Below are 16839 nucleotides of genomic sequence, written 5' to 3'. Positions count from 1 at the left end.
CTCGAACGAACTGATATTTATTATTATCATCGAATTCAAATAAATCATACACTCGAATAGAATTTCTTTTTTTAATAAATCCGAGAGAAATTAATATACCGTAATATTTAATTTGACAAAAGATAATCGATTTGATCAATATCATAATATACGATATATATTAAATAATGTATATTATATGTAAATATTAAGGAGAAAATAATCAAAGAGATTTATTTTCTTTAACGATGGCATTTTTTTCTTTTTTTTTTTTCTTTTTTTTTCTTCAAAAAGAAAAAGAAAAAGAGAAAAAGGAAAAAGGGAGAAAGAAAAAGAGTGAAAGAGGAAGGGGTATATTTTCATGGAAATTGTTGTCTTTGTCATACGACAGAAAGGTGTACGACAGCTACGTTGCTTAAAGCAACATATGAAAAGGTAACAGTGCGTCTGTGCAGTGGAAAAGTGGCGCGCGACCGACGGACAGCGAGGAGCTTTCTCGTAACTTGAAAGCTTCCAGTCAGTCAGCGACGAACCGTGTTCGACGATAATCCGCGTACGTCGTTGTCGAATTCGACTAAACTTAGGGACCGAGTTTTCCCTTGTTTTCTTTCCTTTTTCATTTCCCCATCTCTTTCTCTCTCTCTCTCTCTCTCTCTCTCTCTCTCACTCTCTCTGCCTGCTTGTCTCTCTTTCTCTCTCTCTCTTTACCTTTCTCTATCTCCATCTTAGTCTTTCCTTCTCAAACAAATCTAAGCTGACCTTAGAAAAGCTTCGGTAAAAAGAAAAAAATATTATTGGATTTTAATCATATCACTTTTATTTTCTAAACACTACTCTATTAATTTTTGTCTATATCAATGTACACATAAATATCTTATTATCTCTTAATCAAACTTTTTAAACTCAATACGTTCTATAGATGAACAGTGAAAATTTTCATTTACTTTTCATTCGAGAGAAATTTAATTATATGCTTTTTATTAAATTGATCCGTCAAATTATTTCTTTTTTTTTTTTTTTTTTTTTTTTTTTTTTTTTTTGGTATACATAAACAGTGAAATCTTATTTTATTCCATAGGGACGACGGCAGGGGGGGGGGAGAGGGAGAGGTGAGAAATGTAATTAAATTTTTTGGATGAAATTTATCTTTCAAATGGATCGTCCAATAATTAGATTAAAAAAATTTTAACGGAATTACATACTTACATACATATGTGTGCGTTATTGTTAGATCGTCGAAATTTTTTTTAGACGTCGATTTAAATCTCCATTTGTAGATTTTAATCGGGGCTCGATCACGATTATGGAAAAATAAAAAGGAAAAAAAAAAAAAAAAAGAAAAGGAAAATATTGTTGATCGTAAAAGAATTTCTCAAGGTAGTTAACCATATTTCATCCTACATATAAAAACTTCGTAATCGATCATTACTTATCTATTATCATTTACTTTAAGATTGGAAAAAAAAAAGGGTAACGTAATATCACTCGTAATATATCTCGTTTGATTCTCGAACAATAAAGTTCTCTTTTTTTCTCGTTAAAAAATCTATCTCAAGTCTCTAGATAGATGCTTATAATGATGTTGAAAATATGATTGAAAGTTTTGGAAATGGTTTCTGACGGGTGAAGAGACTTCGGAGACTTCATAGAGTTGGTTCATCGTAAAATCTTTAATAGGATTTTCTTATAGTTAATATTGTAATTTTAAAAAGAAAATTATCAAAATACCGTTTTAAGAATTATCATAGAAAAATTTTCGAAGAAATCACGTAAACAACCCTCTCTCTCTTTCTCTCTGTGTATGTGTGTCTGTCTGTCTATCACTCTCTCTCTCTCTCTCTCTCTCTCTCTCTCTCTTTATTTCTCTGGAATCTTAAATACGAGCATTTCATATCAATCTTTTTCATATTCAATATTTCATTCTTTGTGATTCATAAAAAATATATTTGAGAGGGGGAAAAAAAGAGAATGAAAATAAGAAAGAAAAAGGAAGGAAAAAGAAAAAATGTACAAGTGTGCTTAAGAAATTCTATCCATTTCCGATATAATTTATCTTTTACTACAAGGCTACGAGTTATATTACTCGATTTGAAAGAAAGAATTCTAGTATTTATGGGAGGAGGGGGGAGAGGGTGTGGGGTAAGGATGACGATGCTAAAGGAGAAAAAAAAATATACGAGAGAAGACGTAATGGATCTTGTTAGTTCATTATGTACATATATCAGAAATTCAAGCCGCACTTTGATATTTACGAGAAGTTCACGCGAGTCAGATTGTAAATAAGATAAATAACAGGAGTAAAGTAGAAGGAAGGAAGAAGGAAATGAATAAAAAAAGAAAGAAATAAAAAGAACGAGGATGAAGAGAGGGAGAGAGAGAGAGAAAGAGGGAAAAAAGAAAGATAGAGCGTCCTATTCCTTTTCTCTTTTTTTTATTTTTTTTCACAGACTTTTCTCAAATGAACTTGTCGTTTTGCAAAAAAAAAAAAAAAAACAAAAAAACAAAAAAAGATAAAAGAATCGTATGATGAACGCATTTTGTATATAACAACGTAGTCTTCTCTTCTTAATCATCGTGGTTGTATAAATTCTTGATTAGATAAAATATGCATAGAATAAAAATTGTTTCCTACTTTTTTGTTGTTGTTTTTTTTTTGTCTCTTTCTTTCTTTTCTTCTTTCTCCTTTTCTTTATTTTCATTTTTCTTCTTCTTTTTATACGAGCTCTTATTATCCTACTTGTTAAAAAGGGATACATACGAAATTCAAAGGGTCTCTGATGACTTACCCGTAGACAAGTTCCTCTCATTAAGCAATAAATTTTCGTTTAAACAATTAGATTTTTTACAATATCAATGTGTCATAATCGTTAAATTAAATATATCTATATACTTTTCTAAAGATATATCGTAAATATTATTCGATTTGATTAGTTATCTTTTTAAGAAAATAATTGAAGATATTAAATATTTAAAAATGTAATAAAGCGAATAATAATTCAAGTTTGTTCTTAATATATAATAATAATAATAATAATAATAATAATAATAATAATAATAATAATAATATTAAATGATTAGATACGACGTAAAAGTATATACATATTGGTTAAATGATTAATCAGCATGAAGATCCTGAATATGATAGGACGTGTAGACGTGTCCCCTTCATATCTTATAAATTTTTAAACGTATAGAGAAAATTTTCTTCCTTCATTTCAATTAACAAAGTTCGCGATAATTTATCCAACTTCCAAGCAACAATGATATTTACTTTTTAAGATCCTGGTTCATTAAAAGTTCGAAAGTTGCCTCGAGGTAATTCGATGAGTTTGAAAAAAGGATGCCCAATCAAGCTCTTCAAAAAAAAAAGAAAAAAAAACAAAAAGAAACAAAAAAAAAGAATGGAAAACAAATAAAAAAATCGATTATCTTCCGTCGAAATGATTTTTTTTCCTACAGAAGCATCTACGTACACATAACCTGCTGAATTTTATATCAATAACATTTCGATCGAACTGGATATAATTTGATTGGGAATGAGAGAAAAAAAAATAAAAATAAAAGAAAAAAAGAAATAGGATAGGAAAAAAAGAAAAAAAAAAGAAAAAGTCAAAGTCGAATCGGCAATTTCATTTTCGTGGAAATATTATTTCAGCTCGGAGATACTCGAACGTTTACTTTCGATAGGATTTTAATCGATTTTCACAGCTCGTTCTATAATATTATTTAAAAAAAAAAAAAAAAAAGAAAAGAAAAAAGAAAAAAAAGGAAAAGTAAACGACAAGTCATGAAAGGGAGGGGAGGGTAGGAGGAAAGAGAGAAAGAGGAGAGAGAGAGAAAGAAAGAGGAAATGAGTGAGTAAGAGAGTAGAAAAGTGAGTGAGTGAGTGAGTGAGTGAGTGAGTGTATGAGTAGGAGTAAGGAGAATTATCGATTGTATAACAAATTATTGCCATAACTAGTTTCAACCTATTAACGAGTAACGAACGATCATCGAGAAGATGCCTAAGGCAAATTATTAACAACGCACGATATCGCTTGAAATAGGGTTCACTTTAATGTCAGCACCATTTTGTTGTTCTGTTTACTCTTTAGCATAAAATTATTCGCAACTTATTCATCACGAATAAAAACCATTATTGAATATTACATAATCATTAATAACAATGATAACGATAATGATAATAAGAATAATAAAAGATATTGAATATTCAACATTCTACATATCTTTATAATCCTTGAATTAATTCACTACGCGAGAAATTTTTTTTTTCTTTTCCTTTTTTTGTTTTTCTTTTTTTTTTTTTGTTTTGTTTCAAGAAAATATAGAAATTTTGGATGAATTGAAGTGTTAGATTAAAAATTCTAATTACGTGCAAGTTGCTACGAAAGAGACGAATAATATAGCCAGAGAGATAGAGATAGATAGATATAGAGAGAGAAAGAGAGAGAGAGAGAGAGAGAGAGATAGAGAGAGAGAGAGAATAAAAAATATCGTTTTATCGAAGGAACAATCGACTTCATTAATCCAGTGGTATAATTCGAACAAGTTACTTAAGAGGAAAGAAAGAAGAAGAAAGTGGAAAGAAAAAAAAAAAAAAAAAGAAAAGAAAGAAAGAAAAAGAAAGAAAAGTAATAGAATGCTTTATTAAAGTATATTACAAGGAAGATGATGAAAAGGACAACATATTAAGAACATGTGAACTCGCGTTCAATTTTTTGCGGTATAAGAAAGAAGAAGAAAAAGTTGGAAGTATCAAGGCGTCACAAGTTTTACAGATCATTTCGTCAGTATCCATTTCAAGTTTAGAACAACCGTTCTCTATAAGAGGAACTCTTTGTGAAACATGTGACGAAGCTCGTTTGCACAATTTGCTCTTGGAAATAGAAATAATATAAAAACGTATAAAGAATAAATAACATTTCGTTCAGGTAAGACAATATGACTTCACTCATATCCTTCAATTAATTTCTTTTCCTTTCCTCTTTTGTTTCTTTTTTCTTTTTTTTTTGTTTTTTATTCTTTTTTCCATTTTCTTCATTTTTTTCATTTCTTCATATTTTTTTTTTTTTTTTTTTTTTTTTTTTTTTTTTTATTAAATGCTTCTACCTAATTAACAAGCTGTATCAGGTTACGATTAGGTTAATCCGAATTAAAGGCTATTGCGTATTAAAGTGGAACTCCATGGAAAAAGACGACATTTTCTTTCTCCTAATTGGAAAATTTTCCTTCTCGATAATAAAGGACAGTTTTCTCATCGATCTAAATTAATCTGATCTAATATTAAGTACTTGGGCAAATTAAATTTGACACATGTCTGTATCATATATAATAGATTTATGACAGACATCTTTTTATTATTGTTATTTAGATTATTAAAATATCCTTTTTCCTTTTTTATTTTTTTTTTTTTTTTTTTTTTTTTTATATACATATATAAATTTATAATGACATAATGAAATAATTAATATATGCCCACGTATTTTGTATTCAATTTTTGTATATTTTGTGTATTCAAAACGTTATTCCTTTATAATGAATTTAATTATTCAGAGTTTTAATAACTTAAGAAATGTAATAAATTCGTTATTATTCATACGGAAGTACTAAAGGAATTTAAAATTTATAATCCGAAATTAATATAATGTTTGAAATTTTCTTCTCATAATAATAAAATAATAATTATCTCTTCTTCGAAACTTTTTTGTTCCTTACATGCATAACTAACCGAAAAAGAATTTTCAAAGCTGAAGTAAACGTTGACGTTGATACATTTTTTTCGCTTTGTCTTATTATAATTAATTTGTACGATAAGCTTTAACGATCATGTAATTGTTAGCATTTTGAAAACATTTAACAAAGCAACATAAAGCTTAAAACGATAAATCTCAAAGTAATTAAATGTATTCAATTTAAAAGCTTTTCGAGCGTTTCCATGTATTACTTAACGATAAACATTCGTCGATCGTTTTTACATATGTATACGTGTCCTTTTAAAAAAAAAAAAAAAAAAAAAAAAATTATGAATAAAAATAAAAATAATATAAAATAATATCATTCAATATAATTCGTCATTCATAAATTAATCGGATGTTTTTCTCAAATCTTAAGAAAATATTTACTATAGACCTTATCATTTCACTATGAAATTATTTTATTTTTAATGGTCATATTAATTTAATAAGAATACTGATTAAATCGAATAATATCAATACGTCATTACGATTAAAATAAATGTTTAATTAAACTTTTCAATGGGTAATCAATTAATTATAGTACTCCTGTTAATCGTAGATACTCGAACATTCATTCACAATAAATCTTGATCAGTGTCCTTTACGTTTTATCTTTTCAAACGAAGTCCTTAACTTCGAAGTAATCGAATTTCACTTTGCAGTGGGTGTTGATTGAACGATCGTAAACGTTCCATGCATCTTGATACAAATATCTGTTGAATAAATTATTGATAATATCTTTTAACAAATCTAATTAATAGATTTATTTAAAATTATTTTTCAAGATAAATTTCAAAGATTTTAAGGATTTACAAAATATTCGAATTATTTTATAACTTTCAAAATTCAAAACAAAATTCATGATTGAAAGATCTATGCATTACAAATGGATCATAGTCACTCGATATCTTTTTAAAATTTATCGAAATTAATTAATTATAATTAATCGAGTACGAGTAATTATTAAGAATTGTTTATATATATAGATATATATAAATATGAGTCATCTTATATGAATTTAAACTATATAATTAATCAAATACGAATGAAACTTATTTAGCATCCTAGTAAATTGCGTTACTTTTCAAAAAAAATTTATTCGAATGATCTAAAATTTGTAACCTTAAAAATTCCCTGAACTTTCATTTTCAAGAAATATTGAATAAATTAAATGATATAGAAACAAGAAAATATTATAAACGGTACATGCATAACAATGCAAAAACTTTCTAAAATACGAAACAAAATTAATTAATTATTAATAAAATGAGTAGAGCTAATTAAGAAAACTATTCATATAAAGTCACATCTTATATAAACTTGTGCAATTAATCAAATACGACTGAAATATGACAATAGCTTTTCGCAAGTATTCAAATCAATTTTAAATTCTAAATTTCTACGAAATCCCATGACTAACTACCATGTTTGATAGAATTTTAGATCTTTTATCAAATCTCTTTCTGTCAGATATAATACGTTTGATACGTATCATACGTTTCTAACGTACAGTACTTGATGAAATTAAAAATAGAGTACCATTTTATATATCTGATTATAAGGATATAAATGAAATTCGTTTGTGGAATTTCGTGGTTCGTTATTGAATGAGTTAACGTGCTAAATACAATTTTAATATTTACGACCGATATAAATGACTTTGGAACATAATAATTATTAACAATAAACCGTTCTAACGAATATTTGACAATAATTATTATTGAGCGTTACCGCATAACAAAACATTGTTCTCTAATTTATATCGATTTAAATATAACAATATAGAAATATTTATTGATAAAACGATATCGATCTGATCGTGTACGGAATATGTTCTGCTTCTTCTTTTTTGTTTTTTTTTTTTTTTTTTTTTTTTTTTTTTTTTTTTTTTTCCATTTCTCTTTTTATTTCGTTTATTCCTTGAACGATTGTATTTTAAACGTTTCTATCAATTTCATTATCTACACTCTCTCGTCTGTAATATGGTAATGATTGATCGATCATAAATTGTAAATTTTATACAAGGATGCGCAGCTATGCATAGACTTTGCAGATAGGTTAACGATATCAAATGCCACCCATTAAAGCGTCAATTAATCCCGATGAGTTATGATTACATGTCATGTTATGGAAAAAGAGAGAGAGAGAGAGAGAGAGAGAGAAAGAGTGAGAGAAGAAGAATGAGAAAACAAGATAAAACGGAGAAAAAAAAATTGTGTTACAGTACAGCGAACAAACCACTGTCACTCACGAACATACGACACATTCGCCGAAGTGGAAAAGACGAATAAGATGAAAAAGTCATTGGATGTGTGATAAAACACGCGATAAACGAAAGTATGTGTTTGTATGTATCTATATATGTGTGTGTATGTGTACGTGGTTGCGTGCATGTGTGTATGTGTGTGTGTGTGTGAGAGAGAGAGAGAGAGAGAGAGAGGGAGAAAAAGAAGTAGTAAAAGTAAATACCCACTCAGACATCCTGCATCGTACTCGTCACGAAAAAGAAACGTCTTAGATCTTATTACGCTGCCTTTAACCTTGATCCTGATTGATAAAACATAATCATTAATATTTTTTTCATATTTGAAAACTTACAGAACAAATTTTTAAACGTATATCCTTATATAAATTAATTACAACAGTCAAAGATATTTATTAAAGATTTTGAAATATGTAAAATTAAATTATAGCCATAATAAATTTAAAAAAAAAAAATATATATATATATATGTATATGAGTACTAGTAAAAGAGAAATATGTACGAGAGAAATATATATATATATGCGTACAACAAAGACAGTATTTTACGGATTATAGAACCAAGTGGACATGCAAAACGGAGCCAGTTAATTTTCTGACAAATGTCCCTTCATCGTTCTTTTGAACACGATGATTATGTAAAACATAGAATGTATAATCAATGTTTACTTCTCTCTCTTTCTCTCTCTCTGTCTCTCTGTCTCTCTGTCTCTCTGTCTCTCTGTCTCTCTCTCTCTCTCTCTCTCTCTCTCTCTTTCTTTTTCCCGAGATAAATAATTTTCTAGTTGATATATATATATATATATATACAAGAAAGCGTTGTTCCATTTCTGTTTTGTGAAAAGTATCCTAATGGCGTCGTAGAGTATATGAAAAACGAAGAAAGGAATAAAGATTAATGACATTAATTTATTTCGACAAAGCTACAGGATAGATCGATATTTCTTTGATCAATTAAATAGGAACACGCCTTTTGTTTTTCTAACTTTCGTATTTACGTGAACGTCCAATGATGTTTTATACAAGTAGTCGAGGTTCCATCAAGAGTACATTGTCTCTGAGAGCTCTTTAAGAAGCTTTGTCATTTCAATATCCAAAAATAAAGCAAGTCAGACTATCTCTCTCGATCGAAACCTCGAAAGTTATCTTCTTTTAGGAAAAAAAAGAAGAAAAAAAAAAAAGAAAAAGAAAGAGAAAAGAAAAAAAAAATAAAAATAAAAGAAAAAGAAATTTGTTCTTCCCTTTACTATACTATTGGTTTTAACTTTTTAACTTTTATTTACATCGTTCTTTTTAAATGTGTCACAAACGTACGTAACATTCGATCAAAATACAATACAATAAAAAAAAAAAAAAAACCACGTCGTGACCACCGTCGGTATTGAAAATAGAAAAGAAACATAGAGAGAGAGAGAGAGAGAGAGAGAGAGAAAGAAAGTGAAGATTTAAAAAAAAAAAATTTATAAATTGGCAAAATATAGAAAAGTCATGGCCACTTCGTAGTCGATAAATCCAAGAGACAGTATGGAAATGAACGAAAGAGCTTTACGAGCATGATGATCAAAAAGGAGATAGCTTATTTACTAGTACCGTTTGCGAGATATTAGAATTACGAACGAATTTTAGCGATTGAAAACTTTCCTTCCGACGTTTGTTCGACAATGACCGATGGATTTCCGTCCCATGAAGAATCGTTTTCCATTATTTTCTCTCTCTCTCTCTCTCTCTCTCTCTATCTCTCTTTCTCTCTCTCGTATTAGATCAAACGTTTTAAAACGATTACGACAAAGATCATTACGATAAAGTGTGAAATAAATTGAAAGAAAGATTCATGTACGCATTGAGTCATATTAGCGGATATATTATTATTTATTATCCTTACGAGAATATTTAGTATTCGGTTGAATTAGATTTAAAAATAAACAAATTTCTTAAAAATATCGTTATTGCCAAGAATTTGTTTTCCCGTGACATTCATAACGAATTTCGATAAAAGCCTTTAGAAATATACGATCTTTCAAACGTTCATAATATTTCATTTAATAAATAACAATGCATTCTAAAATCTCCACATAAAAGTGAAACTTATATGCATTTATGTATGTCCGTTTATAAGCGTCTCTCAAAATCATATATAAAATATTATAGTAAATATTATATACTTTAGTTACCGATAATTGAATCACGAACAAAATTTAAACTCTAACGATTATATTAAATGACATTACAATTTACATATTAACGACAGTTTGAAAACTTTTCGAAAGCCACCGATGGAAAATACTTTATAACTTTTGAACAAGTAATATGCATCGAAATAATAATACTGTGCAAAATACGAGATAAATCAAAAATTCGTCGCATTTATACATCTACTCTCTTTTTTTTTTCCTTTCTTTCTTTCTTTCTTTTTTTTTCCTTTCTTTCTTTCTTTCTTTCTTTCTTTCTTTCTTTCATTCTTTCATTCGTCCTTTTTTTCTTTCTCCCGATTTTTTACTTCATGTTTTAATTTCAACTAACAATAAATAAATATCGCGCGGATAAAATAGCACGGATTCACATCGAGCTAAATCTTCTTCTTTTTTTTTTTTTTTTTTTCGATCGTTTAAAAATGTTTTTTTTTGAAGATCTTTCAACGCTAGAATTTTATTCGTTTCATTCGACTAATAACGTCCCGTGGAATAATGAGAATTTAATAGTTCTCTTATTCGTATTCTAAGGATGGGATCAAGCTATTTAACATAAATCTACTTTATTATTTTTACATAGAGTATAAGAAGAACAGATAGAATCGTGGTAATATTTATAGGAGAATGAAAAAATGGGAGAAACTTTATTCGATAGAAATTATTTAATATCATCCAATAATGCATATACCATTATAGTCATAATAAAAACATAAAGAAAATGTAACTGTTTGTTTTAAAATATACGAAGAATTTACAAGTAAGAAAATAAATTTCTATTATAAGCGATACGATATTTAAATTAATACATTATCGAATGTTGAAATTCTGATTCGTAATTAATTCAATACCAATATAATATTATTAATTGGAATGATAATTACATGAATCTATACAATTGTCATCTTTATTAATACCTAATTGATATTCTATTAATAATCAAATAATAATAAATCTATGTTCAACTATGAAGGTCAGATTTTCTGTAGACCTAAAGAATACGAATAAAATAAAAAAAAAAAAAAAGGCCTCAGTCAAAAACAAAATCGGCTAAATTAACCTTTGACAAATTCGATTAAATCGATCAACACATTGTCCACGAAAATAACTTTATTATAATTATCTGTATTTTCAATAACATTTATATTCACAATTAAATGTTCGATTTACACATTTCAGTTTAATCTACGTTCTGTTTGTTTGGTCACAGTGGTTTTAACATCATTCTATGTAATTTAAATTTATACATTCATACGTCTCTGTTCAATCTCATTTCAGTTGGTGATCCGTCGGATTTGCTTTGTGTTAGAGATTGTCCAAAATCATTTTGAAATGACAGATGTTTTTGAAATGACCGAATGAATCCTGATAACTTCCAGTCTTTTCTATATTGTTCCAAAGATACTACAAAATGACAAGTGACGAAAAATTTATCGAATTGATCCGTCAAAATATAATGCTTTATGATTTATCAAATAAAAAATATATCGAGTGCATTCAATTTTGTTTAGAAATAATATATATATATATATATATATATATATATATATATATATCAAATGAATACTTTGACGTTCTACAGTTTATGATATATTTCGTTTCGTCATCCATGATTTCTTTATATTATAATATGACAAATTTCTCTTCGATCTTTCATTTCTTTCAAGTTTTATGAACATATAACTATTTGTTTATATTATTTGCAAATATCTTCGTCCAAGAAAAATACAATCATACGACATTCCTCTAATGTAAATTTATCCATTTTTCTTTTCTTTTTTTTTTTTTTTTGCTTTTTTTTCTTTTTCCTTTATTTTCAACTTCACCATTAAAAGATAATAGTAAACAGGCGTACGCGATATAACTGATTTATGATTTATGTCTGATAATATATTGAACTAATATCTGTGAATATAAATGATCGAAACTGAACTGTGTTAAAAGTGACGGAACGTTAAAACATTAAACTTATTGTGAGAGTGAATTGAAATCTGTGAATTGGCTTTAATTGTAGACGTTCGATTAACATTCTTTCCTTTTTCTTTTTTTTTTTCTTTTTCTATTTTTCTTATTCTTTTTCTTTTTTTCTTTCTCTTAACTTTCTCACCTTTGCAATCTAATTTTCGGAAAATGTCAACCTGACAAAATCAAGTAAGTAAAAATATAAAAAGTTCGTTAATAAATGTGGTTTTATCTTCAAGAAAGGAAATAAAAATCGATAACGGTCTGTCACTGATTTGAACTCGTTCAATTTTCTTTAGATGTCTTATCAGACATCGGGTGAACGCGATTGTTCTGTTAAAAATCACATAGATGATAATGTAATTCTGACACATTGAACAGATTCCTATCTAATTTGATTTGTATGTACGATTATATGATTCTATGTAATAACTCTTTGAATTCAAATTATTTTCCTAGTTTTTTCTCGATCAACTTTGATTTGATTTCATGCACACACACACACACACACACACAATACACACATATATATATAAATATATATATATATATTCTTCGGAAACATTTTTTTAATAAAATAACTTTCTACTGAATGTTTTATTAATGAAACGAAATGTCAACGGTTAATTTCATGGTACAAGAAATACAAAAAAAAAAAAAAAAAGAAAAAAAAAGGAAAAGAAAGTTCGAAGAAAAAAATAAAATGAATTATTATATAAAAAGAATAAAGTACGTGAACTTTTTTATCAATTTAATTGGTTATTTCTTAAAATTACATAAATTAATACTTTTCGAATTCAATGTGGTTACTTAAAGAAGAAAAAAAAAATCTTCATAGTGCCAAAATTAATTGCAAGAATACATAAAGTAAATCTCTTTGCTCGGCAATTTCATGCGATAAAGAATTTTCCAACAAAGCTTGAACAACGGCGTCATTCATTCGACGGGTCATTTAATTCTCATTTAAAAATTATAATTAATTATATCAACGTACTTCAAAATTCAATTTAAGAGAATTGAAAATTCGATTTAAGAGAATTGAAAATTCGATTAAACAAGAACAATAATTGACGTTGTTCAGCTTATATATTTTTTACTTGTAACAATACGATCAACTATTAGGACAGGATAATAATAATGAAAAACAAGAAATGAATCAATATAAACCGAAAATAATTATTAATCAAAAATTGTCAAATGTTTAACGATCACATAAATTCTATTTATATAAATTTTTTTCTTATTACCGAATATAAATAATTTCTAAAAGTAGAACATCTCTGTTTATATCACCTTTTTTCATCCTTTGGGATAATAAAATACGACATCAAAGTTTAGCCATTCATTTCTAAAGCACCTGAATACATACGTATATAAAATAAATGAGAATTCAAATATACAAAGAGAGAATATAGAGATTACAACTTATATAGATATATATATATATATATATATATATATATATATATATATATAGATTTTTTTTTATGTCTGTTAAAATCAATTTAAGAGTAAATTGATAATATGCAAATATATTTTTCATAATTATTTTTAATAATTATTATTATTATACATCGAATATTTCTCTTTTCATTGTTAATAAAATTTATAATATCAAATAAATCCTTTGCTTAATAATATTTTATATTATCTTTACATTCGCAAATTTATTATTTTCGAATGGAATACGAGCTAAAAAAAACTAATAGATATTCTTTATTCTTATATTATAAAAAAAAATTTATAAAAAATAAAATACAAATGTATAATTGTATGATATTTTGCATATCAAATTACAATATTCAATATTAATTATCATAGAAATTTTTATCAAATAAAAAATATAACAAAATGTTTTACAATCTATATAATATCGTATTAATTCTCGTATAATTTTTATTCGATATAAAATGATACAATTGATAATTAATCATTTCTCATTAATCATTTTCGTGTTTATTTATATTTATAGATCACAATGGCAAACAGAATATACTTAACATTATGAAGAATAACGAAAGCTTGGAGAATTATATGTTGAGTAACATAGAGAATAGTGAATATCTCAACATAACTCGGAATAATTCAAACTCGAACCATTCAATAACGTGTGACGAGTTTGTCAGCAAGGAGAATGTTATCTCATCGATCTGGTTCCAAGCAACTGTCTACTTTCTCTATAGTACGATTTTCGTTGTAGCTCTAATAGGAAATGGATTGGTCTGCTACGTCGTTCAGAGTAGTCCAAGAATGCAAACAGTTACTAATTACTTTATCGTTAATCTGGCAATCAGTGATATCTTGATAGCAGTTTTATGTGTCCCTACAACGTTCATCAGTGTATTAATACTTCAATATTGGTCATTTGGTCCGACACTCTGTCCAATCGTTAATTATTCACAGGCAAGTATTGTATATATCTTTTTTTTATTTTGTTATTTATAATATTCCTAATGATCGATAAGAATTCATTGTGATAAGAAAAATATATAGATAAATTTAACAACGTTTAAAACATTAAGACAAACTTTTATTGATACGTTCTATACAACGAAGGTCAACGATGACACAAGCATTCAATTTTATAAACTTCATTTAGAAACGTTTTTAATATTTCTTATTGTGACATTTAAAATATTATAAATGTACTTTCACGTAAAAATTTAATTTAAAATTATAAAAATAAACAATGAACTTTTCTTTATACTTTATATCGGAAAAGTTATATGGAAGATCGTTTTTTAAACAATCAACGCATTAACGATATAATTTGTTGAATAAAATTATTCCGAAAATATATACGTTATATTCGTAAACTCTGTGTTATTTATAACATTGGATATTAAATGAAAAAGTAAATATTTTATTTCATAATGATTTGAATGAATGGTAAAATTTTGTTTGGTCAAACAAAACAAAAGGATATCGAATATAGAATAAAGAATGATATAGATTATTGATTTTTGTTTAATCTATAACAGGCGGTTTCCGTGCTAGTAAGCGCATACACTTTGGTAGCAATCAGCATAGATCGTTACATAGCCATAATGTGGCCATTGAAGCCACGCATGAGTAAAAAACAAGCGACACTTTTGATACTGAGTGTCTGGTTACTCGCATTGATAGTCTCTTTCCCGATTGCTTTGGTATCGGAACTTCTTCAGCCTCCATTGGATCAGTACGTGAAATGCAATAAGTTCATCTGCCGAGAGAATTGGCCATCGACAAACCATAGGTAAAAATAAATTTTCGTATATGATGGAATTTAAGTCCATTCAGCGTTAAAAGATTCATCGATACACGATGTTCTTTATGAGCCATTTATTTATTACGATTAGTCATGTTAAACAATCGTTCATATCTATATTTGTTGCAAAACATTTTCTTTAAATTTAATTTGAAATTAATTGGAAAGTTATAACGCTAAAGTTTCAATGAAATTATCATATTTCGATACATCATTTCAATGATTTATTATAAATATTAAAAATGAAAAATTATATATTGTATATATTTAAATTTACCATCGTATATATTTTTTAATTATATATTTTATATTTAAAATTTTTTTACTCAATAATTTTATTTAATAATTATAATATTCGCATTTATTATTATTATTATTTCTTCTTTTTTTTATATTTTCTAATCGTTATTTTATTTAAATTTAATTGTAATATTAAATATATAATTTCATATTCCTAAATTTGAGAATACTCAAAGCAAGGTACAGTGTATATAAAGTATACAATCTTTCATTTTCTCTATTTATGGCATAAATCCGTTCTCTTATCATGTTTCCTTTTGTTATCTTTTCTTAAGAAAATTCCGGAAATACATTAGATAACAAAGAATATATATATATATATATATATATATATATATATATAAATTCTATCAATAGTGGATATCAAAGATAAATAACTATATTTGTTTAAAAAAATTGGCAAAATAGAAGAGAATTTATGAGGAAAAAAATTCTGACAAAATAAACATTTGTCAAGTGCAAAGTGTAACAATATTTTATTCTTACTACTTTTATTTTTATTTCTATGTACAAAAATAACAATATCATAGCACGAACAATTTTTCAAAATCCATATATGGATTCTTGAAAGACAATTTTTTAAAACCCATATATGGATTCATAACGCTGAACGTGTTAAAAAGTCAAAGATAATAATGATTGATATATATATAATACATAAATATGGTTTCCTTTTACAGATACTATTATACGATCGCCCTATTGGTCCTACAGTATCTGATACCACTGATGGTACTTTTATTCACTTACACTAGCATCGCCATAATTGTATGGGGTAAAAGACCACCAGGGGAGGCCGAAAATACAAGAGATCAAAGAATGGCACGTTCAAAAAGAAAGGTATTTTTGTTTTTTTTTTGATCTTTTCTTTTTTCTTATACATTTTTCTTGCGTACAATCTTATATAATATTAATAAATCACAATAAATAAATAAAATTTACTTCTCCGTTAAACAAATCGATAAAGATGTGAAAACCGTTGATAGATATTTACGAGAAATGTCAAACTCGAGTAAGGAAAGATAAAACCTTTGCTCGATAAAATGCTTTAATAAGCCTTACACCTCGTATCAGATTATCGTTTGTTATTTATCGTGAAACAGGATCGTTTAATATAGAGAAGAATACGAGGATGAACCACAAACTGTCATGTAAAGACGAACGTTT

At 26.8% G+C, this 16839-nt stretch overlaps 1 protein-coding gene across 4 annotated transcripts in view; it reads left to right on the top strand.

Moving 5' to 3' along the window:
* Window positions 1–511: 511 nt before the first annotated feature.
* LOC124947237 (RYamide receptor) overlaps window positions 512–16839 on the top strand; it is a 26916-nt gene continuing 10588 nt past the window's right edge. Inside the window, exons 1-5 of one of the 4 annotated variants that reach the window (XM_047489118.1) lie at window positions 512–753; window positions 4487–4910; window positions 14098–14528; window positions 15107–15360; window positions 16353–16512. In XM_047489118.1, the coding sequence (XP_047345074.1) occupies window positions 14130–14528; window positions 15107–15360; window positions 16353–16512 (813 nt within the window). In that variant the 5' untranslated portion in view covers window positions 512–753; window positions 4487–4910; window positions 14098–14129. Of the gene's footprint in view, window positions 754–3843; window positions 4911–7938; window positions 8052–11994; window positions 12315–14097; window positions 14529–15106; window positions 15361–16352; window positions 16513–16839 lie in introns of those variants that run through there. The other 3 variants (XM_047489119.1, XM_047489117.1, XM_047489120.1) reach the window with 3 other exon arrangements.

The sequence above is a fragment of the Vespa velutina genome, chromosome 2, assembly GCF_912470025.1.
Source record: "Vespa velutina chromosome 2, iVesVel2.1, whole genome shotgun sequence".
In the NCBI taxonomy this organism is placed as follows: domain Eukaryota; kingdom Metazoa; phylum Arthropoda; class Insecta; order Hymenoptera; family Vespidae; genus Vespa; species Vespa velutina.
The sequence above is the reverse complement of the archived record's forward strand: the minus strand, read 5'-3'. Positions and strand labels throughout refer to the sequence as shown.